The sequence below is a fragment of the Lissotriton helveticus genome, chromosome 3_1 (genome assembly GCF_964261635.1).
Source record: "Lissotriton helveticus chromosome 3_1, aLisHel1.1, whole genome shotgun sequence".
NCBI lineage: Eukaryota > Metazoa > Chordata > Amphibia > Caudata > Salamandridae > Lissotriton > Lissotriton helveticus.
Window position 1 is genome coordinate 15,137,734 of NC_136061.1, and position 26,855 is coordinate 15,164,588.

The window sequence follows — 26,855 nt, forward strand, 5'->3', positions numbered from 1 at the left end:
AAGACTCCAGGAAGGTCCCGGAGCAAGACAAAAGGAGGATCTGGCTGGGAATAGCCTCCACTGTGAACTCCGTGGGTGTGGCCGATAGGTCACTTGAGGAGCTCAAGAAACAATGGTATGACCTCCGAGGTCGTGCCAAGGAGAGGGTGGCGGAGCGCCTTGGAGAGTCATCGGGCACTGGAGGTGGCGGACCTACAGTCCCTCCTAACACACCCTTGGAGGACCAGGTGGAGAACACCCTTGAGAGGGAGGCGTGCGTTGGCGTCACACTTCTGGACTCCTCCCGCCCCACCCAAGACACCCAAGGTAAGTGGCATGCGACTGCGACCCTGTCCCCTATGACCGTCCCTGACCAAATAGGCTCACATAATGTCCCTTAGTCATGCCATTGTTGCGCATCAGGAAATGCCCTGAAGCATTGTGGGAGATGTAGTTTGTCCACAATGTAGTAGTACCACAATGCAGCCAGACAGGTTCCAAAGTACGCAAATCCACAGCCATCCAGGGAATGTCACCCAGCATGCATGTAACATCAGCACGTCTGACAGTCACATGCAACTAATGAGTATCCACTTACCCTCACAGGTGGCGCAGAAAGCAGCGACAGTGAAAGGCTGCAAATAGATGAGGAGGCCCAGGAGGAGGATTTTCCACCACAAACCCAGGCACCAGCCCCTGCCGCTGCAACAACACCAGCAGCCAGGCCCCCCACCGTTGTGCCCCCTGCATCTGGCGGACCACCCACAGCCAAAGCCAGGACCCCCACCGTTGTGCCCCCTGCATCTGGCGGACCACCCACAGCCAAAGCCAGGACCCCCACCGTTGTGCCCCCTGCATCTGGCGGACCACCCACAGCCAAAGCCAGGACCCCCACCGTTGTGCCCCCTGCATCTGGCGGACCACCCACAGCCAAAGCCAGGCACGCCACTAATGTGCCTCCAGTCCCTGCCGCACCAGCAACGCCTGCTGTGACACCACCTGCAGCTGGTGCTACAACATCTGGGCCTGCGACAGCGCCAACACAGCGGCCAGCCACAGTGACAGGCCAGCAGAGCAGGCGTGGGAGGTCTCGCCATCACACCACTGCTGCAATCAGCAGGAGGGGCAATGGACAGAGACATGCCTGTTTGAGCGTCGAAAGACGCATGTTGAGGATTCATCAGTGCCAGTCACAGCAGCAAGGTGCCATTCAGCTCCAGCTCCACAAGATTGGGCGCAATGTGGCCGGAGTGGGAAACCGCATGGACCGCATGACGGCGGCCATGGGCCGCATGACTGCAGCCATGGAGGCCAACACCGCTGCGATGATTAAGCAGCGCAGTGCAGCAAGCCGGCGCCACCACCAGCTCATGAGCCGGCTGGCCTCCTACAGCAGGTCCAATTATGTGGCTGCAAATGCCACTTCACAGTTGTCGCGGCGGTCACTAACACAGCAGCACCAACTTGTACAGTGCTGTGAGGACATCACCAGGGTCCTGGAGCACCTCACCACGGCGGTTACGGCACTACACCCTCCTGCTCTACCTGCCACTGTAGGGGGTGACGATGGCAGTGAGGGGGCATCCAGCATCAGCAGCCACTCTGCCACACTAGTCCCGCCACTTAGGCGCAGCACCAGGGCAACGCCAGGTACAGGTGCCCCGGAAGAGGAAGAGCCTCAGAGGCGCTTGGGCATAACGCGCAGGAGGCGCAATTGACTCATTCAGACAATCACAGGCACAGGCTGACTATAAGCCTGCCCTGTCCTTTGACACTGCAGTATGAAGGAATACTGTTAGTAGTAAATAGTTGTACTGGTGACATTTTTTGTGAATGAAACAAATATATTTATTTTGCAGCACACATTAGCGTTGTGTAATCATTACATTTTGCATGCAATTGTGATTTGTGGGGTGAGGGAAGAGGGTGGGCTAGAAATTGTTCTCTGTGATGTGGTTGCGACGTCTGTGGCCTTCAGCTGGGTTCTCCCCGCGTGCATGGTGCGCATGTGCTGGTGGCCGGTCGTCCCCTTCTGATTCACTGCCTGAGATCTCAACAGGTATCCGGCGCTTGGTTGCAATGTTATGAAGCATTGCACAGACAGCCACAATGCGGCAGCACACAGCAGGACTGTAATACATGGCCCCACCTGTCTTGTGCAGTATACGGAACCTGCTCTTGAGCAGGCCAAATGTCCTTTCTATACAGTTCCTTGTCCGGATGTGCGCAACATTGTAGCGCCGTTGCTGAGGTGTGGCAGGGTTGAGGTAAGGGGTCAGGAGGTATTCCCGTAGGGCGTAGCCACTGTCACCTGAATGAGAGGAGCAGATGTTGATTGCCTGTGCAGCGCAGTTACTTCATAGCAATGTGACATTGTCGACAAAGTGTACTTACCAAGTAGGTGTCCTTCCCCAAACTCTCCCCTGAGCAGTCGTGTGTGGAGTCCGCTGTGCCTGAAGATAAAGGAGTCATGGGTACTCCCTGGGTACTGGGCGACAATGTCAGTGATGATGGTCTTGGCATTGCAGACCATCTGTATGTTGAGGGAGTGGTAGGACTTTCTGTTGCGGAACATATACTCCGTGGCAGCTGGTGGGCAGATGGCGATGTGGGTACAGTCTATGCAGCAGAGGACATGGGGAAAATGGGCTACATTGTAAAATTGTAGCTTTGTCAAGTCCAATTCCTGTTGGCTCGTGGGAAATGTGATGTGACGGTGGAGCTGGGTGAGCATGGCGTCAACGAAAGTGTGGAGGCAGCGTGACATGGTGGGCTGGGATATCCCCCCAGCAGCCGCTACTATGCCCTGGAAACTCCCGGAGGCCAGGAGGTGCAGGCTACACAATACCTGCACATGTGTAGGCACCGAATTGTTTCGCCTTGTTGGGTGCTGCATGAGGGGGTCAAGTTCATGTATCAGCCAGATGATCATTTCCCCATTTAGCCTGTATTTAGCAAATATCTGTTCTCTGGTTTGGCCCAGCAAGGTGACCCGCTGGCGGTAAATCCTTTCCTGCCTCATGCGTCTCCTCCGTGCTGCTCGCTGTAGCCTTCGCCGCCTCACCACCACGTACATTCCTGGCATTGTGGAACGCCTAATGCTGCTGCTGAATGTCCTTATGTGTGATTGGTCAGGCCTGAACCTGTTGGTGATTGGCCAACGGTTTTTCAAATTTTACTTATTCATGGCTTTTATGGTTACCACCTGCTTTGAGTTGTCCTTAATTTGCGCCGCGCAAACTGCGATTTTGGGGGTTTTCGCAATTGTAGATTTTTCATGAATGCCGATTGAGAATATATTGCTTTTCGCTATTTATTTCGCAGATTCCGTGGTTGGCCGCTTTTTCCGTATCGCTAATGCTCGACTACCGGGAATCTGCGACTTTTATAGCGTAATCGCTATTATGTGTTAGCGTATTCGCTATTATGTGTTAGCGATTTCGCTATTTTGTTCTTGAATGCCAATTACGTAAATTGCACCCGCAATTGCATTTTCGCAGCGATTGCGGGCGCTATTTCGCTTCATGAATCAGGCTGTTAGTGTCTCCAACCGACGGCACACGCACTGTCACTAAAGATGGGATCAAAAGCAAAAAACAAACAAAGGGGAGAGAGGAGGGTTTACGAGCTAAATCCGCCCTCCATTGGCAAACTGAAAATACAACCCAAGTTACTGGGTAAAGGACCAAGCTAATGGGTTGGATTGCCTTTCCGAACAAACTTGATTGGAAATGCCTGCAGGAAAGAAAAATGTATTTCTTGAGTCCAATGTAACCACTATTTTGGCACTTTTTAAACATTTCCTTAATTATAGTTAGGATTACTGGTATCACCCCGTTTTTAGACATACCAATCTAGGAGGAACAATAAAGTATTCTCGCCCACTAGGAAGGTATTTTTAATTGACCTTAAACCCACTCCACCACACTTTCGCACTATACATAGTTTTCCATTAAAGTGCTCCTACGTAATTTTCGCAAGTCGCAGCACGCCTTAGTTCGTAGAGAGCTGAGATGGCCCCAATGATGAATCATGTCACCGTGGAGAATCCCTGGTGAGTGAGGGGACTCAAGAAAGAATTTTTTCTTTTTTCTTTCCTCCATGCATTTCCAATCAAGTTTGTGCGGAGAGCCAACCCCACTCATTAGCTAGGTCCTTTACCCAGTAACTTGGGTTGTTTTTTCAGTATGCCACAAGAGGTGGGATGACATCTGCCGGCTGATCAAAAACGTGGCAGAGATGAAGCTGGGCTGCTCCCTCGAACTGGCAGTTTGGTGCACAGGAGCATGGCGCCTCTAATGTCCTGCATCTTGGCAGTGACACAGCCAGAGCTGGATAGACATTTGAGGGCCCAACAGCAGCAAGTCAGGGGTGAGTATTCTGCAAAGGCTGATTTAGGGTGTAAGTGACTGCATGCATCCCAACCCTGAGCCAGTGCAGAGCTCTGGGATGTTTTTAGTGTGATGCAATGGCTTGTAAGTGGCCCCTATGTTGAGTGTAGCTGTCATGCATTTACGCTACATGTACTTTCTCATGTGTTTAATATAATGGCCCTTGACATTGCAAGATGAGATGTGGCCTTATGGCATCAGCTGCATTATGGGTGTCATGGACATCACTGGGCAGTGAACAGCAGTGTGCCTCATCTTCGTGTGCTTTTGTTGATGTGTGCAGTGCCTGACCTCGAAATTGTGAGAACTACACATCTGACACCAATGTGCAATGGCTGTTGTGCTTCAAATGACAACATGGTGGACATCAGTAACTTATAGCCATAGTATAAGGACATTCTGGAGTCAGTATCTGTGTTGTCTCCTTAAAGTGACTCCGTAAGTGACTATGACAACATGTTGAGATGTACATCTTTCTCACCTACAGGCAGTAGGTATGCTTTCAGGAATCTGTATGTCAGGTTACATGGAGGCACGGGCAAGCTATTTGGCTGTGTGAACGTCATATGGGTCATTAATGCCAAGTATGCATGTTTCCATGCATCTTCTGAGGTTTGCATTAAGATTGCATATGCAGACTGCACAGGGTGGTGTGCAACCTAGGGGTTTCATAATCTAGTTTTGTGCTTTGCTTGTATATGATGCTTGTGAGTATGGCACTATACTGAACCTACATCTCTGTCTATTGCAGCATCTACTGAGGGCACAGAATGACTGGAGATGGACACCAGTGGATAGGCATCTTGCAAGAATGCTACACATGAGCTCACTGACACTGATGTGACCATGCTTCGAAGGGGGACAGGAGTACCCTTGAAGAATCACGCCCAGAAACACCAACCTCAACGTCATCTGACTCCAGCAGTGATTCCTCGATGTTGGCGGGCACAGGGAGTGGGAAATATGCCTCTTCTTCCACCACACATTGTCCAGTGCACACCCTCCCAACTACTACCAGTAGAGCTGCCCATGCCTGCAACAGTAAGTAGGGTAGAGTGTCCTACCCCAAGGGACCGCTGCCCCTGCCCCTGTAACCCCTGCTGCCCTCAGTTTGGAGTCGGTGGAGCTTTTTTACCAGCTGTGTGTGGGTCAGACTACTCCTGGATGCCTTCCAGGATCATGACAAGAAGTTGGCACAGATAGTTGCCTGCATGGAGGGGATTCATTCTGACATTGGTGGGCTACATAGAACTGTCAAGTCTTTTCCTCCACAGTGAAGGCAGACATTCAGTTGTCACAGGCTCAGACTCCGGCTCTAGTCCCTTCAGCATCCTACCTGCCAGTGGCAACATCTGAGGAGAGTGACTGCACATCAGAGCCCTCAGGCTCCAAGTACTCAACACGCAGATCACAACAGCAGCACTCCAAGAAGGCCAGAGCACAGACACCATTCCCAAAACAAAAAACAGGCACTCAAAGGCAAAAGCCCTTCAGGTGACACTCAGGGGCATCAGGCAAAGAAGCAGGCCTCAGGCTCACATGCATCCAAATCAGTCCCATCCAAGGACACTCCAGTTCCCAAACTTGCTGCCAAAGACAAACAAACAGTTGCCCTGCCTACTGTGAAGCTGGTGCCTTCAAATAGTCCACAGAAACAGCTCTCTAAGGCAGATTCACCCACAACCTCAACTCCCACCCAAACCCCTATGAAGCTGGGACAGAAGAGCAATGTAGGGGGTTCACCTGGTCAAAAGGGGATGGAGGGGAAAAGGGAAGGTCAGGCCAAGTGTACCACCAAATCTAGCAAATCCCCACAGGGAGGACCACCACCTGACTCCTGATGCATCTTTGGTAGAGAGTGAGGCTGTTGTGCCCGCCCCACTTCCCACTCCTACCAAGACAATTCTTGCTTATCGACTCCCCAAAAAGTAGAGAGACAGTCCTCCACATTCACCTTCACACACAGTGTCTCATGGCAGCATGTCTATGCCTCCCCATTCCACCATGCCACTGGTCCTCCGGCTCCCAAAGCCACTGATGACTGGAGCTCAGCTGGTCCTCTCTCTCCCAGGTCCATTCCTCCAATGGTCCCGACAATCAGCCACCTCCCAGTTTAACTGACAGCCAAGTCTGAGGCAAAGCCCCCCTTCCAAACCCATCTCTCCAACAGTGTTTCTCACAGGTGTTGAGTGTTTCAGGTATGAGGTGGGTAGAGGAGGGGTATCTGTGAAGGTCCTACTTGTGTTTGACAGTTAGGAAGTGTGACAATGGGCCATGTGTGTTGTACTGATGACATACACATGTCAAGTAAGTTGACATGGATGTGTGGCTGGTCACTGTATGACTTCAGACACTTCCTATCATTCCTGTGCCTATGCATTGCTTGCCTTGATGTCTCCCTGAGTAGTTGCACACAAGTCACTTTGGTTTAATTTCAGTGACTGTGCCACCCATGTCTTATTTGATTGCCTAAGGGTGGTGTGGTATGTTCCTTCTCTTGCATGTGATGTACAGATGCTATGTGGCTTGTTCCATGGTCTTCCAGAACGGTCCACTTCACTTTTGTGAGGCCCATTCATTGCCCTCAATTGTTGCTGGAACATGGCATGAGTATAAGGCTGTGTGCCAGTGTTGGGTGTTTGTGAGTGACTTGACCGGCAGTATGTACAGTTCAGTGGATGTTAATATGCAGTGTGAGTTTTCATTTGGTATTCATGCTCAGTTTTCTTCACATGAATGAAAGGTTGGTGTGAGGAGGAGGGTTGTCCAGCCCCTGAGCTTCTGTGCAGGTTGTCCATCTTCATCCCTACCTTCCCAGTTAATCTCCCTTGTCCTTTTATGTGTGAGATGCGAGGTCTGGCTACACCTGGCAGATTAATTGTGCAGGGTGGCACAGGAGGAGTAGACAGCATGTTCTCAAATGGGTATAGGGAGCATGGTGTGGGAAGGGTGAAGGTAGAGCCCTGTGAATCTTGGTGGACGGCCCATGCCTGGCACAGGCCCTGCTTACTACATTGTGCGCAGGTTTTCCCGTGTCTTCACCGCTGGGTGACATGACCGGGACATTGCAGTGATTTTGCGTTTAATCGGTGACCCAGATGTGGAAGTGTGAGTTTCTGACAGGTAGGTCACTGGGACCATCCCCTTGGGAACACTTTATTTTCCTCTTTTCAACAGAGGATTCCACACAATAGATTTAACGCATCAGGTTTCATTTATTTGTCAATGTTCATTGAATATTGATTCAAAGCATATTCGTTTGTCGATAGTTTCACAGTTTTATAAGCATGAGTAACATATTTATCCATAAGGCATCATTATGATTCAAGATGTCCAATGCATTTCGGGCTACGGAGTGAGCCCTTCATCAGGGAATAACGCTGTAAAAAGAAATTATAATATGTAACCTCCTTCCATATAACCTTACAGTGTGCATTCATAGGACAATCCAACATGATCAAATATAACTTATATGGTGCGCAGAGTACATTCACATTAGCGGAAAGCAAATAAAAATGGTGACTTACATGTCTGTCTCGTGTGTAATATGATGGATGCAAGGACCGCTGCTAGAGTGCGGTAAAGGCCATTTTCTGCCTCCGCCCACCATCCTAATGAGCCCCTAAGAGCCTGATTTTGAATTTGGTGGATGAGTTACTCTGTCACCAACGTGATGGATATTTCATGAGACTTATTTCTATGGTTCACCGTATTAGATCATTGTTGTTATGATGACATTCTTCTACTAAAATGTACTCTATTTTTCACATTCATATTGAACTTTGTATTCTTTGTTGTTTTGACTATATATAGATTCTAAACTAACCTTCGCATGTCATACTAAGAAGGTAGCATCCATGTGCTTCGGCATCCTGCGGGGTTTGAGGCCTATCCTCAAATTTTTCGATGCCCCCACACGCCAGATGGTGATCCAAGCTAGTGTTTTATCCAGGCTGGATTATGCTAGCTCGCTGTTTTTAGGCGCCAACCAGGCGGAGATTATGCGACTCCAACGGGTTCAGAATGCGGCCGCCAGGGTTCTGGTGGGCCTACCTCGCTTCTGTTCAGCCCGCAGTACAATTTCTAAACTGCACTGGCTACCAGTAATTAGACGCATAGAGTTTAAGACTCTTTGTTTTGCGTTCAAAATTCTTATTACTGAGACCCCTACCATCCTTCAGCATCTTTTGACTCTGTACATCCCTTCACGCAGTCTGCGCTCTGCAGGTCAGAAACTAGCTCTTGTCCCACGTTTCCAAAAATGTAGATTGGGTGGTCGATCGTTTACAGTGCTGGCTTCTAAGCTCTGGAACGCGCTTCCTGTCCATATTCGATCTCTAGAAGATCTTTTTTCATTCAGGAAAGCAGTTAAAACCTATCTTTTCCCATTGCCCTATTAAAGCCAGCTCTTATCCTAGTTGTTGTCTGTTGTGTTACTTTGTTTGATATAGCGCCGGGACGCCCCTTTGCTGGGGCAGCTGCGCGCTCAAAAAATTTGATTAACATAACATATCACTTTTTTGATACTGCATAAATACTGTATGCCTTGCCCTAACTTGAGCTTCATGCCTGGTGCCAAGGCCACAAGGGGACTCAGCCGAGGTTAGTGTTGTGGCTTTTGTTTATACCCTGAGAGGTAGCGTTATTATTCCTTGTGGTAGGAATTGTTATCCCCGTTGTTACTTACTTGAGCGACCGCTGAGCCTGTCCCCAGGCTAGGTTGCCCCCACGCACTGCTGCCACCTGCTACCTTCCTGGTAGCCTCCACGCTTCCTGCTGCCACTTCGGATGACCCAGCCGACGCTGAGCCGCCCGCCCCAGACTCTTCCCGCCGCTTCCTCCCTGGGGCCCCACCACCCGCCAGCCCATTCGCCGCCCTACTCCCGCCACACAGCTGCTCCTCCCTCCCGGCTCCTCTCTTAAGGGGACCACGATCCAAAAGTAGGGAGAGACCGCTGAGCCTGTCCCCAGGCTAGGGTGCCCCCACACACTGCTGCCGCCTGCTACCTTCCTGGTAGCCTCCACGCTTCCTGCTGCCGCTTCGGACAACCCAGCCGCTGCTGAGCCGCCCGCCCCAGACTCTTCCCGCCGCTGCCTCCCTGGGGCCCCACCCTCCGCCAGCCCATTTGCCGCCCCGCTCCCGCCACGCAGCTACTCCTCCTTCCCGGCTCCTCTCTTAAAGGGACCACGATCCAGGAGTAGGGAGCGACCGCTGAGCCTGTCCCCCGGCTAGGTCGCCCCCACGCACTGCTGCTGCCTGCTACCTTCCTGTTAGCCTCCACGCTTCCTGCTGCCGCTTTGGATGGTCCAGCCGCTGCTGAGCCGCCCGCCCCAGACTCTTCCCGCCGCTGCCTCCTTGCAGCCCCGCCCCCTGCCAGCCCATTCGCCGCCCGCTCCCGGGAACACCATCCGCATCACGACCAACTCCGACGACACCTTCACCGCCGCCGAGCACCTTCACTTCCAGATACACACCGATCCCAAGACCACCCTCAGAGGCACCCTCATCTACAGACCCCCAGGACCACGCACCCAATTCAGCGAAGACATCGCAGACTTCATCGGCCAGCATGCCCTCCACTCCGCTGACTACATCCTCCTAGGGGACCTCAACTTCCACCTGGAGAAAAACAACGATATCAACACCACCACCCTGCTGGACAACCTCACCAACCTCGGACTCAAGCAACTGGTGAACACCCCCACCCACTACGCCGGCCACACGCTTGATCCCGTCTTCTCCTCCCGCAAGCACATCACCTTCAGCCACTCCACCGGACTACACTGGACCGATCACAGCTGCGTCCACTTCAGCTTCAGAAGAACCACGACCCACCACCACCCGCAACAGGCTCCCCGAAGGAGCTGGAGCAAGATCACCGCCGACCAGCTCACCACGTCCCTCAGCCAAAACCCTCCCACCAGCACAACGGACCCCAACGAAGCAGCCCGCATCTTCACACAGTGTCTCACCAACTGCGCAGATGACCTCGCACCACTGAAGAACCCTCCCAGCAGACCCGGCAGCAAGAAAGCCTCTTGGTTCACTGACGAACTCAGAAACTCCCTCAGTGTTGATATAACTCCTTCATCAGCCCCAATGAGAGAGTAGTGGATAATATACACATAGGCATGGTTGACTGGGAGAAGCACAGGAGACTGGCACAAGCTGGGATGAAAGTAGCTACTGTCTCTGGCAATTTTAATCTAATACCCCCTCAACAGTAGTAATTATGGTCTATTCTGCAAAATCTGAATTCTGCAAATCAGTTTTTAAAAAAAAGTCATGTTCAATGTAGGCACAAGAGCTGGGAGAGCCATATTTTTATTGCCATAACTGAAGTCCTCTCTTCCAGGTTAGCATTCTGGAAGTGAGAGGGAGTGAAGAGTTTGTATAGCACACACAAATCAGCACTGTACTAGAAAGGAAGAAGAAAGAAGCACCAGGAAGCTGTCTGGTTTGTCACAATTTACTACCATAGAAGTTCACCTACATTTGGACTAAACATCTGATTTGTCAAAATTACCTGGTAGGATCTGACGCACTTTCTTACCTATGCATTGTACCGACGCATCCCTTCCTTGGGAACAAGATATTTGTGGTGTGGAGCTGTAGGAACACTTTAACACACTGGACTCATCTCCTCTGCAGGCAACACTGGTTATTCTGGGAAACATGTTAGGGGGGGCTCCAAATGTAGACCCTACAGGCGCAGAGATTGGTGTTCCGCACTGCAGCTGTCTGCAGACCACAGCAGCATCGTTCATATCCCAAGACGCGTCGCAAATTGTTCCTTCAAGGCCATTTATCCTAACCACCACAACCCCAGCACAAGGATCCGCAGCATTAGAGAGGCGAACGACATCTGAATCAACTACAAAGAAGCAGAGAGAAATGAAACGTTACTACATTTCAAACCATAAGGGTATGTATTATGTAAATCTCCCAGTACAGTGTCTTCTTATCAATTTCACCCAATCACAGGGAGGCAGGGTGAGAGAAAGAGAGGATGGAAGAGGCAGAAAAAGTTAAACAAAGCCTGACAGATAGAGAGAGGGTGAGAGAGATAAAAAGGGAGAGCAGGAGAGAGATGTGAAAGAGAGGATGGAAGAGACAGAAAAAGTTAAAGAGAGCCTAACAGATAGAGAGGGGATGAGAGAGACAAAAACAGTGAGCAGGAGAGAGATGAGAAAGAGAGGATGAGCCCATAAGAGGAAGAGAAAGAATGAGATAAAGGGAGAGTGAGTAAGAAAGGGAGATGGAGAGAGAATGAGAGACAATAAGAGAAAGAGGCGAGAGGGAAGAGAGAGAAGACAGGGAAGATAGAAAGATATAGATGGAGCAAGGGAGAGAAAGAGGATAACAGAGACCAAGAGAGGGAGGAAGAAAGGGAAATCACAGAACACAAGAGTGTGAGTGAGGGAGAGAACAGGAAGAACATGAGGAGAGCATGATGGAAAGAAAGTGGGCAAAATAGAAAAAGAGAGGGGAGAAGAAGTGAGATAGTAACAGAGAAAGAAAGAGAGTGAAAGAAGGAGAAGTGGAGCAAAGAAGGGAGAGAGAGAGAGACAAAAAGATAGAGAGAATAAGAGATGGAAAGAAAAATATTGCAGAGAAAATTAGAGAGAGAAGTAGAGAGAGAATGAACAAGAAAGGTCTAGAAAATAAATCTTTGCTTTTCACAATACAAAGAAATAGAATGTGAATGTCATGGATGGAGAGATCAGGATATTTGATACAATTCATATTACAAATTACATTACAAATCTGTACACAGAGTGTTGTGATGTTTACAAAAGTGGCACTGAGAGGAAGAACACACAGACATGGCACCTGGATTCCTCTGAAGACCCCCAGCATTAGCCAGGCTTATTTCAATGTGCTTGATCTGGTCAGTAGTGAGAGCCCAGAGACTGAATTATGGTCCCTTTGTCTGCTTAACGCTCATGCATACGGGGTCTGTGCATTTCTTTCTCCTGTCTTTATCACATATATTAATTGGGAATATCTTTCAGTCAGTGCCTGGGGTGCAGACAGCAGAGCCTAGAAACTCAGGAGAGAGATTGCCTCTTTGATTTTAACACATGTGCTGAAGATGGGAAAATGAAAAGTGTCGACCCCTTCAGTGCCTGCAAGGGAGGAGGATTTGCCCCCAGGTCCTGTCATAGAATTTGAGAAACTGAGCAGGAGCTCAAAGATTGCACCCACCATCTCGGGGAGATACTGGAGCCCACATTTATAATTATTTGCAAAGTTGCTGAACGGCATTGTTTGAAGAGGAGAACAGCAGAAGGCCATATTGACTAGGACTGGACTGTTGTCTTTTCATCCCTTGAGCAGGTTCACTGGAAAGGCTGCTTTTTGTGATGCACAAACTCACACCAAGGTGCAGAGGTTGGCATGTTCTGTATAGCACAGGAGTTGGACTGAAAACAAACCCATGTAAGAATTCCCTTTTTTACCTTGACTTTCAATGCAGCATTATTTATTGACCCAAAGCTCAGCCTGGTTTGCCAATCGTAGTAGATTGAACTTCGCTTAAAAAAACTATGGGTGTTTTTGCGCTGAGCTGCCCAAATTACACCCAATAGCACCCCTTGATGCAAAATGACACAAAGCAATGAAAAGTAGCTGTAAGCACTATTTTTACTGAGAAACAAGCACATTTCCATCACAAATAACCAGTGCTTCGGGACAAAGGATTGAGGCAGTGTAATCACAGTTACATGAAGGGAGCCTTGATCAGCCGGTTGCCTTTATTAGCAGGAGACTTTTTCCCAGAGAGCAGGGGTGGAGTACCATTGAGAGAGGGGCCTCTGCTGTGGTGTGGACCATATTTGATTGGGACTCACTTTTTAGTGTTCAAACTGACCACAGGCCTCTCAGATGGCTCATGCAGATGAGAGGGGAGAACCTCAAGCTGTTAAGGTGGTCAATTTCCCCACAGGGAATTTATTATATAGTAGAACACAGACCTGGGGTAGCCTATGCCAATACTGATAGACTTACCAGGTCTACCTGAGTATAGGCTCGTAACCCATCACCTTTAGTTTTGGGGGAGCGGCCAATGTTGCAAAGTTATCCAGTGCACTGGGCACCCTCAACTTTTTAGCTGACTGGTATTGCTGGTAACTAACTGACCCTGGGCTCTGCCTACCCAGGCCGGGCCAGTGCTATGCTGAAAACACACTGCGAATACAGTGAAAACACCTACACTAGGGAACACTATGGGCTAGGGTACTCCTCTGATTGGCATGACCTTCCCATGAGGACCTGGTAAAAATTATGCCTGAGGGATTGAAACTACCATTAAGCCCCTAGTATAGAGTAGGGCAGTTTAGAGGCCAGCAGCCCTTTCTGCACTTGCATGTGTGCGCCGCAGAGGACTGAGGTCAGTTGAAAACGCAGCTCGTTGTTGCAGGAATGCTTCTAAAATGCAAATTGTGACCAAACTCAATGTTGGTGTTTGGGGCACTTAAATATTATTACTCTACAATAAATTGGCATATTGGGTACCCCAAGGGTCCCCCCTAGGTGTCCCAGTGATAAGGGGTCAAGTACTTAAAAGGAGGATGCCTATAAAATAGGTTTTATATGCCATGGGGGTTAGTGAAATTGCACATTTCACTCACCAAATTGTAGGAAAGTGCTTCCCAAAATCAACTTTTGTGCCTGGAACACTGTGGAGTGAGGCTCTCCAATATTTGTACATATTCAGAACCCCTTAATTCTTCCCTAGTTGTTCCAGGGGTGGTGGATCCTGTAGATCTAGCCCTTAATTGCCCTGTTCATTTTCTTAATTGGAGATCTCAAGCCACATAGATCAACATGGCAAAAAGTGAATAATTAATAACTATAAATTATCAAAGGGAGAGTGAGGATTAGAGAACTAGTCCTTATCTCAGTCCAGGCTTTGCAGATTGCCCGGAGGCACGAGTGAGGCGAGTGAGGTGATTCAGTGCTGGGAGGACGACGACGTGATCAGCCAGCTTGCCCTGCTTTCCCCCCGCACGGTCTCTGGTTGACTGTCTGCACGGGCCGTGCAGTTTGTGTGGACTGTGCGGACGGTGCAACCTGTGCAGGGTGGGCGGGCTTTGTAGGCTCCTCGGCGAGCGCTCGGCTTGGCAGGCGGAGAGGCGGCGAACCTGCGGGGAACCTGACCTATGTACCTACGGACCCTTCGCAGCTTCCCAGCGGCTTTCTGTGGTATCCGTGTCTCCGTGCAGAGGAGGAGGAGATTGGGCGATTGGGCTCCAGGCTCCAGATTCCTGGTGATCGTGGCAAGACGGAGACCGCTGAGAACACCGCTGAGAACACCGAGGCCAGGTTAGGCAACGCCCCCACTGTAGCCCCCTACAGCACCCTTGCTTGGATTATCCGTTATCGGATTACTGTTGGATTACTATTGGGATACTCACTGTTGGCTGTTGATTGTGCAACTTGTACACAAAGTGAAGCCTGCTGACCACAGACTGTTGCTGCATCGTCAAGCCTTCACGCCTGCTTGCCGTTTTGCCTTCTTGCCTTGGTGCCTGAGGAGGTTTAAGTTCAAACCATCAATTGGGGAGCAGCTGGTGAAGGTGAGTGGCTGACTTTTCTCCCCCGCATGCTGATTTTTTACGATTTTCTATGACTCTTGCCATCACCCAGCTGCGCCAGCACAGCCCGGACCTCCTAAAGGCCTTCGAATATCTTATTACTCAAGCTGTGGGGTTGCTTGGACTCTCTGTGCTCTGTGTTTTACTGGCGAGGCCACCAGTCTCTGAACCTCCACAGGGCACCAACAAAACCAGGCTCTGAGCTAGGGGTTCGGGGCAGGTGTGGCCCAGAGCTGACACTTTCAAAATCCCTTGGGTTATACCCAGCTATGAGGTCGGGCAAGAAGAGGGGTCAGCCCATGACCAAGTCCAAGTCCAAGGTTAAACGAAACGGGAACACTAAACCAGCCAGTGTGAGCCCGGATACATTTCCAGATGAAGCCAGGACATGCAGCGACCCAGCTCTTCAGACTGGAGTTCATCATTCCTATATTCACCAACCAAAAATTACATCAAAATTTCAACTGCTAAAGGACCCACTTTCATCTATTTTTTCATCTAGTGGAAATATCCTGGACCTTCAGGACTCTATACTTCCACTATCTCCTCAGGAACCTCTAGCAGTACAATCTTCGTGTCAAGCCCCAGACACCATCAACACCCCTCCACCAATGGCCTGTTCATTTGCACATCGAAAAGTACGAGAAGTGGAGCCCAGCAATAGGGGCACCAGTAGTTCAGTCGCCCCGCAAAAAGAAGGCAGTGGGGAGCACTCCCCCTCTGGTTCATCGCCCTCTCCCAAGTTTATTACTGTCTCAATCACCCCATCCAATCGGAAGGAAAGACAACCCTCGCATAGCTTCATGACAAGCAGTGGCAAGGATCTCAACCGAGGGCAAGTGGACCCTAGTGGATCCAATTTAAACGACCTTATAAAGACCACCAACATCTCCCCTTACCACCCGGATGGCCCTAAGATTTGCCAATCGCCCATCGAGGCAAACGCGGAGGAAAAGCGCTTCGTCGAGTACCCGAAGGAGGACACAAGACTCTGGGTGTGACGGCCCTGTCAATCTAACCTATTTGGGATCACGGAATGGCCAGATGTAATCGCTTTCTATACCCTGGTCACCCCGGTTAAACAACCTGAGTCCACAGTTGAAAATAACAATAAAAATCAATGTGCCAAACAGGTCTCGGATCAGGAGGTTATCCCCCGAACTCAACAACTCGACAAAATCTTTCTGCCTCTTCTACATCTACCAGTCCCTCAAATCATCCAGGGTCCCAATCTGGGATTCAAGTATTAAATGTGTTGAATACCTGGGATATTCTATTAAATACAATGCCACGAACCGTCGACACTCTCCACTATCAGTCTGACAAAATGGACTTACAGTTGACCTTACTGGATACCTTGGCCCTTTTTTTGGGGCGAATCGATGAGAAACTCGGCCAACTAAACTTGTTAATTGGCATAGCTCAGCAGGAAGCAAAGCTGATCTGTAGTTGTGGCCCACTTATTGACAAACTATCGTCACTCCCGGAAATAGTATCCACTTTGATAGAGGGCCTGTCAAAAGGGCCTCACAAAAGGGACTCTTACACCAATCCTTGCACAACAGCCAGTCTCGAACTCTCAATAGGAGACCCTACCACAGCTAACATCATGGATGAAATTGTATTGGCCCTTCCAGTGGGCCACTCGCCAAAATGTCCCCTTTTACCTTCCAAGGATCAAAATTTAATCCAGAACGCAAAGCGTTGCCGTCAACAAAGAAGGAAAGGTCGCAATAAAATACCAATCTCAAATCTTTCTGAAGTTTACCCCCTGTTTAGGATCGCAACCAGACAGCAGTCACAAGAACCAGAATCCACTATAGCAATTCATACAGGCACAGAACAAAGTTCCACTGTGTCCAGTGAACCCACACATGGGGGTATGCGGCAGCAACCACAGAGGTTCCAATACTGGAGGCTGGCAGGGCCCAGTCCAGCGACCAAACTGTTACCCCAAATACTAAGGACCATAGTGGAACTAGTAAGGGGAAGGACGCCAGCCCCCTCATGCAACCATCGTCAATTGAGTCAAGGGAAGCACCACCAACGCATGGCTCCAACTCGATACTGGAATCCACGGCCACCATTTATTCGTCTCGACCACTGGCCGAAGAACCAAAGACAACAGGACTCTCTGGCTTTCAAGTCCAACTATACCCCCGATAGCTGGTGACTCCACAGCTCCCTCTGTTTTCGAGCCTCAAAAGTTTCCCACTCATGATGCCTCAAATGGAACCTCACAACAGTCCATCACTAATAATAGAGGAATCCAACTGGGGGACAATTACCCAATATTTTAGCCTGCATATCAAACTAGGAACTCGACCATTATTCTTTTTACCCCAGAATATGAATCAAAGGGTCCATTTGACATCTTGAAGAGAAGGAACCTACCTCGACTCCTTGGCACTATTCCAACCTTAAACGACCTATGCTCAGCTGACCTCCTTTCAGAAGAATTCATAAAAATCGATAAAACACAGGATTTGGAAGCTACAAAAGTAACCTGAAGGTCGTCTGAAATTGCAAACAGAATCCTGGAGGAGCAAACCAACCTCAAAGCATGGGGTATTCAATCTGCTCTACACCACAACACAGGATATCCGTTCCCCCTGCTTGAGAGACCACGGTTTGGACCAACTGAAAAAACCTCCAAGACCACGTCAGTGCTCAGGGGTGCCCTGGGACGATCACCACCAAAAACTCAGGCAACAAACACTCAAAAGAGTATAACAGCTTTTAATTCATACAACCCAGATGATCTTCGGCCGTTCAGGACAATAAACACCTTGAATTACCCACAATGACAGGGCAACCAAAATGAGTGGGTTCGAACATGGATATTCCGCTACTGAAATTGTGCTCATGGAACCTAAACGAGCACAATAATAAGGCAGCAGACACCGAATTCCTTCAATACGTCATCCTATTTCAGGAATCATGGCTGGAGGAGCCTTTTCACATAGAAGGCCACAACTGCTATCACTCTCCAGCCACAAGGAAAAGCAAATTTGGCCAGCTAGCGGGTGGTTTGGCTACCTACATTAAAATCACAAAAATTCATAGCGCGCAGGAATTAACCTCCCACTCTACAGCCATAAATACTGTTCAGATTAAACTAAATCTTAGTGGGAAAAAAAGAGGTGCTGCTGACTAACATCTATATCAATCCAAACAAGAAGAAACAGGAGTCGAAATCTCTAATGGACCTTCTAATGGACCATCTACACCAATTAATGACCATGTACACTTCCTCCAATTTAATTCTGTCTGGGGACTTTAACCGCATTGATGCTGATGACGGAACCGCTCCGTCATCAGCCGCGGTGGCACTGTGTTGATGTCGGAGCGGTTCCGTCATGGCCCGCCCGACCCGCCTGCGCGGTGCGTTCTATTGAGCGGGCGGAGCCATGACGGAACCGCTCCGTCATTAGCACAGCTCACCCGAGGCGGTTTCGTCACCAGCGGTTCCGTCACCAGTGTGTGAGCGCCGCGCGGCCCCCCGCCCCCTTAGTTCTGCGGCGGAATAGCCGCCGCAGCGAAGGTGTTAACCAACATATTCTAGGCTCCTTCACAAACAAGGACAAACAGGCCCAGTCTTACTATTGGAATATTCCAACCCAATCCTTTAGTGACCAGGAAAAAACGTCTAAGCTGGGGAAAGAGCTGCTAGAAGACCTGGAGCATATCGGCCTGAGGGTTTTAAATGGAAGATTTGCTGATGACTCACCATCTGTTGCTTCATTCTACTCAGGCAACGCAACCTCCACAATAGATTACACGCTAGTGTCCCTTTCATTTTTTCATCATATATTAGGCTTTAGCCTAGGAGATAAGGGGGATAGTGACCATCGTCCCCAGGAAGTTTCCATTCTTGCCTATTTGGATTCAACCTTTCTCAATCCAACAGGACCACATGCCTGTTATACCATAAAACTCAAAATAATTAAATCTTCTGTTGCAAATACTAGGGAGGTACTTCTAGCAGCAAAATTACAACTAAAGAGCTTAAACTATCCCGTGGGTAACCCGATCACTCTATGGGAAACTTTACGCCCGAATTTGCACGTTCATATTCAACTACAGTATGGTCCCTCTCGTCCCTTGGCCTAATGGTCACAGGGAAGACTTCAAGCACCCAGAAATTGGCATTGAAAAATCACAAAAAAGTGATAAACAAATCACTAAGGTTACTGAGAAAAAGCCGAGGAGAAAGCGGTCTTCTCCAACAGCTTCGCAAGCACCAGCCTGACCTTAAAAAACTTAAGTGGGGGATCAAAGGATCCAACAAAGAAGATTTTTGGGCCAAACTTCATTACGTCTCTAAAGGAAACAATAGAGCCTGATTCTGGTCCACACTGAACACATTTTTAAACCCAAAACATGGTGGACTAACATCACATATAACTGAAAACTCCTGGGAATCATTTTTATACATTCACTTCAACCAACAGGCTGTTGGAACAAACACGCTTCAGGATGTTCAGGAGGCATATCCTTCACAGACAGTAAAACCATATGAAAAAGCAGAAATTGAAATCAACGCTGTTACGATTAGGAAATTAATTTCCAAAGGAAGGAAAGACGGAGCACCTGGGCCAAATGGAATTCCCCCAGCCCTCTTCAAAGTCAATCCGGAATACTGGGCAAAATCTCTAACCCCACTTTATATGTCGGTCAGCCATTCCGGGCGCCTCCCAGCATCATGGAAGGGCTCAATTATATCACCCATATACAAAGCAGGGGATAGAACCTTACCCAAAAATTACCGCCTTACTGGACATTGTGGCAAAATACTTTGCGGGGCTTTTACTGACACAGCTGCGCGAATGGGCATCCAAGTACAATATAATTCCACCTAGCCAAACTGGATTTTGCACAGACGCCGGAACCACAACAAACCTCCTGGCAATATCACTACTTATAGACAAAGCAAAACTGACCAAACAAACCCTTCACTTTTGCTTTGTGGACTTCAAAGCGGCCTTCGACAACGTCAATCGAGCCAATCTTTGGAGAAAATTAGCCTTTTGGGGGATCCCTGCTCCTCTTTTAAACCTCTTGATCAAACTGCACTCTAACACGTCGGTTCAGGTGAAGCTCGGGAAGGGCACTCACCTCTCGAGGCGTATACCAACTACAAAAGGCCTCAAGCAGGTGTGCGTTTTAGCGCCAACCCTTTTTAATTTATTTACAGCCGATCTGCTTTAGAAGCCTGCAATGCGCATGCCCCACGACAAGGGAGTCAACACCTGCCAAGCATATCCTACAAAGACGATGTGGTCCTGGTCAGTCACACCAAAGTAGGACTGCAGCATCTCATCAACACTCTGCATGGATACGCTGAAAAGAACCTACTCAAAGTAAATATTGACAAAACTAAAGTGTTGTCAATAACTGGGAATAAAAAGTCCCACTCCTGGCTCCTTGGAACAAAGGCCATCGCGAACTGCTCTGAATATAAATATCTAGGCATTATAGTTGACAAAGGAGGCCACTTCTCAAACCATCTTGAGGCCACAAAGAGAAAAGGCATGCTGATTGCAACAACACTTAGACAACTTAAAACCAAGTTGACCGGTCCAACTTTCCTACCATTGCTTCATTTTGTCCACGTTAAAATACAGTCCTCCATTACCTATGGCAGCGAAGCATTAAGAGGCACAGATGCGATATTGTTGGACTCAATCATTTCAAAAGCGTACAGACTTCTCTTAAATCTGCCATCTTATACCTCACAAGCCCAGATCCGTTTAGAATTTGGACTAACAAAACAATTGCTAGCAAGGAGAGGATCGTACATTAAGTGTTGGTACAAAATAAAGAATTCACCCGAGAACACACTGAACCATCAACTCTGGCAAGATTTGTGCGGCTGCTCCAAAATGCTGTGAAAAAAGTACTTAGAGGAGTCACTGGCTATTACAGGACTAAAAGAACTATGGGAAACCCCACTACTGCATGCACAATTTAAGCACGTAGTAAATAGGAGCATAAAGAGACTCTCTTTTATAGAGGACAAAGCCACCTTTGCCCATTGGCGCCAAGCCTGGATGACTCTGAGCACATATAAATCACCCGGGCTACAGGCTTACTTTGGACTGGGGTACTGCAGGAAATCAAAAGACGCCTTCCTAAAAGTTAGCGGATTTTTCTGCATTTTCGCGAGATTCGCGGACCGCGAAATTGCAGAAATCCGCAAATTCTGCGAACGGAACGGATTTTTTATGCCCATGCTTACCCGCAACCTCAGACAGTGGATCAACGACTACACCAACACTCTCACCCCAATCAAGAAACCCTCCAACAGACACAAGAACAAGAAAGCCAGCTGGTTCACCGTGGACCTCCAGGCCTTCAAGCAAATCTGCTGAAAACTAGAGAAGAAATGGCACCACGAACAGACACTGGACAGTCATGCAGCCCACAAGAACTCCATCCGCAAACAGCATCACCTCATCTGATCCGCCAAAAGGGCCTCCTTCAAGGACCGCCTAGACAACAACGTGCACTACAGCAAAGAGCTATTCAACATTGTGAAGGAACTCTCCAACACCAGCTCCAACACCAATGACATATTACCATCGCAAGACCTGTGCCACTCCCTTCCCACCTTCTTCACTCGCAAGATCACAGACATCCATGACAGCTTCAACAACCTGACCCCCCTACAGTCACCGAAACCTCTGATCCCCCGGTCCCCACCCACATCGATCCCCTGCTCACCTGGACCAACATGAACGACGACAACACCATCTAAATAATGAACACCATCCACTCCTGCTCTCCGTCAGACCCATGCCCACACCAAATCTTCAACAAAGCCAGTGCCCCTATCGCACCCCATATCTGCATGGGCATCAACATCTCCTTCGAGACTCCAACCTTCCCGGAGAGCTGGAAGCATGCCGCGATCAACCGCTTACTCAAAAAACCAAAGGCAGGTCCGAAGGACCTAAAAAACTACTGACCCATCTCCCTGCTCCTGTTCCCGGCGAAGGTCATCGAGAAAACCATCAAGAGACACTGACCCGCTACCTCGAGGAGAACAGCATCCTGCACCCGTCCCATTCTGGGTTCCACAGCAACCACAGCACCAAAACTGCCCTCATCGCCTCCACCGACGACATGAGGGTCCTGATGGCAAAACCGCGGCCCTCATCCTCCTGGACTTATCAGCTGCCTTCGACACTGTCTGCCGCCGCACCATACGCACACGCCTCCACAACGCAGGGATGGGAGACAAGACTCTTGAATGGACCACCTCCTGCCTCTCGGGCAGAACCCAGAGCATCCTCCTTCCTCCCTTCCGATCCGAAGCCACAGGGATCATCTGAGGCATACCCCAAGGATCATTACTCAGCCCGACATTGTTCAACGTCTACATGGCACCGCTCGCGTCGCCCGACTGCACAACCTCAACATCATCTCTTAAGCCGACGAAACCCAGCTGATCCTCTACTCACCAAGGACCCCCTCACCGCCAAAACCAACCTCCACAAAGGAATAAAAGCCATTGCAGAGTAGATGAAGAACAGCCGTCTAAAGCTGAACTCAGACAAGACGGAGGTCCTCATCCTCAGCTCCACCCCATTGGCCAGGGATGACTCCTGGTGGCCGACCGCACTGGGAGCAGCACCAACACCCACCGACCACGCACGCAACCTGGGGGTTCATCCTCAACTCAACACTCTCCATGACCAAGCAAGTCAAGCGCCGTCTCGTCCTCCTGGATCAACACCCTCTGCAGGCGCCGCAAGATCTACAGGTAGATCACCACCCAGGCCCTCGTCAGCAGCAGGCTGGACTATGGAAACGCCCACTACACAGGAGCCTCAGCCAATCTCCAGAAATGATTACAACGCATATAGAACTCTTCTGCACGCTTCATCCTTGACATCCCTTGCCACAGCCGCATCACACCCCAACTGAGAGACCTGCACTGGCTTCCGGTCAACAAGAGGATCACCTTCAAGCTCCTCACCCATGCACAAAAGGCCCTCCACAACACCAGACCAGCATACCTCAACACCTTCTATACCCTGAACTGCCAGCACCGCTCTGCCAACCTCGCTCTCGCCACAGTACCCCGCATTCAAAGAGCGACCACCGGCGGCAGATCATTCTCCCACCTCGCCACCGAAACCTGGACCAACATTCTCATCCTCCTACAGCAGACCCAGGACCTACTAACCTTCAGGAGGCTACTTAAGACCTGGCTATTTGAGCAGTAACAGCCGCCCTCCCCGTACCCTCCCCCAGTGCCTTGAGACCCACACGGGTAAGTAGTGCACTTCACAAATGTTCTGATTGATTGATTGATTGATTGATTGATTCACACTATCGATTAGCTATAAATGCCCCATGAGATTCCGGCAGAGGTTCTGGCACTGTGGCAGGGAGAAGAAAGGGGGCGTGGTCGCTGTAGGACAGTAGGGTCTGCTCTCCTATGGTCACCCCAAATTTTTGCTTTTTGCTTCACTGGTTTATGACTTAATGTGGCTGTGGGCCTGCTAATCAGACCCACAGCCTGCTGTTCTCTCTCTAAATTAATACCAATGCACATTAGGTGCATTACGAAATTGGAACTGGTTCACCTTATTGGCCCCTGTAACAGTGTACCCCAGGTACCCAGGGCATAGGTGCTTCCAAGGCCTACCAGGGGCTGCAGCATGTATTATGCCACCCCTGGCCTGGCCTCCATATTTGACACAACTGGCTGATCACTCAGCTGGGGTAAGTTGGTGTAATCACCCCTTACTTAGGTATAGTATGTCTATATCTAACTTAAAATGGGCACATATGTTCCTATCAGCCACTCCTATGGAAGGCCTCATCAATCCTGGAGGCATAGTGCTTGGAAATATGTGAGATGGTGCTCTAGCATGAGCTGAGCCTGTCTGCAGCTTTCGGAACCACGTCCTTTAGCTGTTCCATGATACTGCCATACCATATACTCTTAAGTGCATTATGAACCTCACGGTTAAATGCTATCTTTGGTTTGGCTTTATCAAAACATGTCGAGTAAGGTGTCATACGCTTTGGAATACTACCCCCTCGCCAGTTCTGGCGAAAGGGGTAGCATTCCACCCTTCTAGAGGGACCCGACATGTACATAACCTGACCCCGGTTAAAGTTAAACATGTGCCTCAGCATCACAAAATGGATGCTGCCACCACAGACACAAGTCTGACCTCCTGCTGCTGGGAGTCCTTCCAGCGAGGGAGGTTTGGACAAAGGGTTTCCTACCTTGGGAGGTGCTTTTAGGGGTGCGTTATAATCATGGTTTGTGCACCGCATGTAATCCATTGTGTTAACCTTGAATTGTAATATTGTGCAAGTGAAATGTTAGAGTTTTCTTCTTTCAATTAAAGAATTAACGTAGTAAATGTATGAATTTAGGTGAACTACATGTGTGAAGTATATTCATGAATAATGAACCTATCCTTTATGAAGGCTCTTATAATGTGTGTATATTAATAGTTGATATATTTGTGTATTTTAAATGTATGCACTGTTATTATGTTAGCCGAAGACTTGGTAGGCCTAACTCTCCTTTCTTCCTGTTTGCTCTCAGGTTGAAGGTTGCTAATTAGAATTTATGTGCTTGCGGAATTTTCTCTTCGCTTGTCTCCGATGCAGGTGCAGGAGTATGTCCTCGTTAGTATGACTAACATCTTTGTTTTAAGAGTTGGGCAGGTTTAGGGAGGAGATGATGCCTTTGAAGAAGTGGAGCTGATAACGTAGGAGTATGTAATTCGTGTCTGGGAGCCAAGGTCATCGAACAAGAGACTGGATGTCCATTACCTTACGGAAGGTTACCGAACAAGAAGTGTCTAGTTGAATAAGGCATTCTTGTGATGTATTTGGGGGTGTTGCAATTGACTTTTGAATTGGGGATAGAGACAGAGTCCAATCTTACTTTTTGTCTACCTGAAGAGAGAAGAGCATCTTAGAACGAGCTCTGTAGCTGTGTGCTGCTTGACCCAATTGACCTGAGTTTGCTTCTTAGGAAGTCTTTACGTACTAACACCTTTCAGGGAACTTGCCTGGGAAACGCTAAGTAGGGATATCATGTTAGAATAGTGTAGGGACAGACCAATGCTTTTCACTTATGAACCGTCAATGAAGAAATCTCTTGATGTGGACACTATATTCATTTGTGTCTTAATTCTTGAATTGGTCATTACGTGCATGTTGCAACACCTAATTTGTAGATTTGGTTTTGTGTAGTGCCCTTGCACCTTTACACTCTCGTAATCAGGTGTTTGTATGTTCAACTTTTCTTGACTTTGTAATACATATACTAAATTTGGATTGAGAGTCTATGGCCCAGATGTACAACCATTTTTGCATGCGTAACCAGGTTTGTAAACCCATTTGCCCATGCAAAAACAGCCTAGGGAATGTACAAACCCTATTTGCGAGTCCCAATTTTTTGAGACTCGCAAAATATGGTTTTGCGAGTCGCTATTAGGAAGGGGCGTTCCCTTCCTAATAGCAAGCGCAACCCCATGTACAAATGTTTTTCAAACGCAAATGTGGTTGCAAAACACTTGCAATTTACCATCCTCTTCAAGAGGGTGGTAATGGCGTTGTGAAAGGGAAGGGGACCCGAGGGCACCCCTGATTTTTAAATGCATGGGGAAATATTTTTTAAGGGCAGGTAGTGGTCACAGGGACCACTACATGCCCTTAAAGAATGAAACAAAAATGTTACTTTTTTTTCTTTTTTATATGCATCCCATTTTCCTTGAAGGAAAACGGGCTGCATTCAAAAAAATAAACTGCTTTATTTAAAAGCAGTCCCAGACGTGGTAAATGTAAATGTAAATGTAAATGTCAAGGTATTTGAAGAGCGCACTGTCACCAAGCGGTTTCCTGGCGCTATTACTCATACCGCTGTGGAACCCTTCCTGACTTTCCCTGTGAAGTATCCACTCATGGGCACCCCCAGGGTGAAGCCAGGCATCCTTAGCGCTGTTGGGGCCGGTGTGGAGGCTAAGCAAGCTATTGCCCAGAGTTGCAGCGGGGGGCCCATGATTAGAATAGGCACCGAGGCGAGAATTGTCAGGTCTGAGGAAATTGAGCCCGAGACCCGCCGAGGCGGGAATTGAACCCTGGTCCCGGGCCAGAACTCTGCATCAGGGTCTGCTGCTCTAACCATTGAGCCAAACTCCTCCACGTGGTGGTCAGCTGAGCTCAGCAGGACACCATCCCTGGGAGGGCTGGCATTCCCAATGGGGTCGCAATTTGCGAGAGGCTCATTAATATTCATGAGCCTCTCTATTTGCGACCCCATTGTGATTTTCTAACAGTGTGTGACGCACTTGAACATCCAAAATAGCGGCTTGCAAATTGTGAGACGCAAAAGACTCGCAATTGCGAGGTCACTGTTTTAGCCGTCGTACATTTAGCCAAATAGTTCTTCAGAACCATCGGCCAGGGGTTCCAGAGTAAGTCTAGAATGCAAAATCCGGCCGCTTCATAATCATTGCTGTCATCAGAGATGTTATAAATGATGTCTTGAGTGATGTAATATGGGAGGTCATATGCAGTGTATGGTGGTGGCGCAAGCCATTGACATATTCACCTAACTAAACCGTCACATTAACCTTTATTTTCAGTGAATATGTAAATAAATATCTATGTATATAGATGTACTACACGTTATATTATGTCATAGTGTTGTATAACTCCTATATATCCCTATATCGTGTTAAGTTAGCATAGGTACGTTTGAGATTTAAACGCCATTTTTCCTTTCTTGCAACTTCTGCACACGACCCTCATTTGTTGACTTAGCTTTCAACCTAGTAGTTTGCCGTGGTGAATGTGAGAATAATATGTTATTGCTCTGATATCTGCTTTGTTTAATAAAACATG

The 26,855-nt window shown here is 48.6% G+C and overlaps 1 protein-coding gene across 2 annotated transcripts in view; it reads right to left on the bottom strand.

The window, feature by feature from the left end:
* Positions 1-26,855, bottom strand: part of LOC144822035 (CD5 antigen-like) — a 606,799-nt gene that overhangs the window by 160,762 nt on the left and 419,182 nt on the right. For both annotated transcript variants that reach the window (XM_078679104.1, XM_078679103.1), the window contains one exon: positions 10,925-11,245. In XM_078679104.1, coding sequence (XP_078535230.1) covers positions 10,925-11,245 — 321 coding nt within the window. The remainder of the gene's footprint in view (positions 1-10,924; positions 11,246-26,855) is intronic.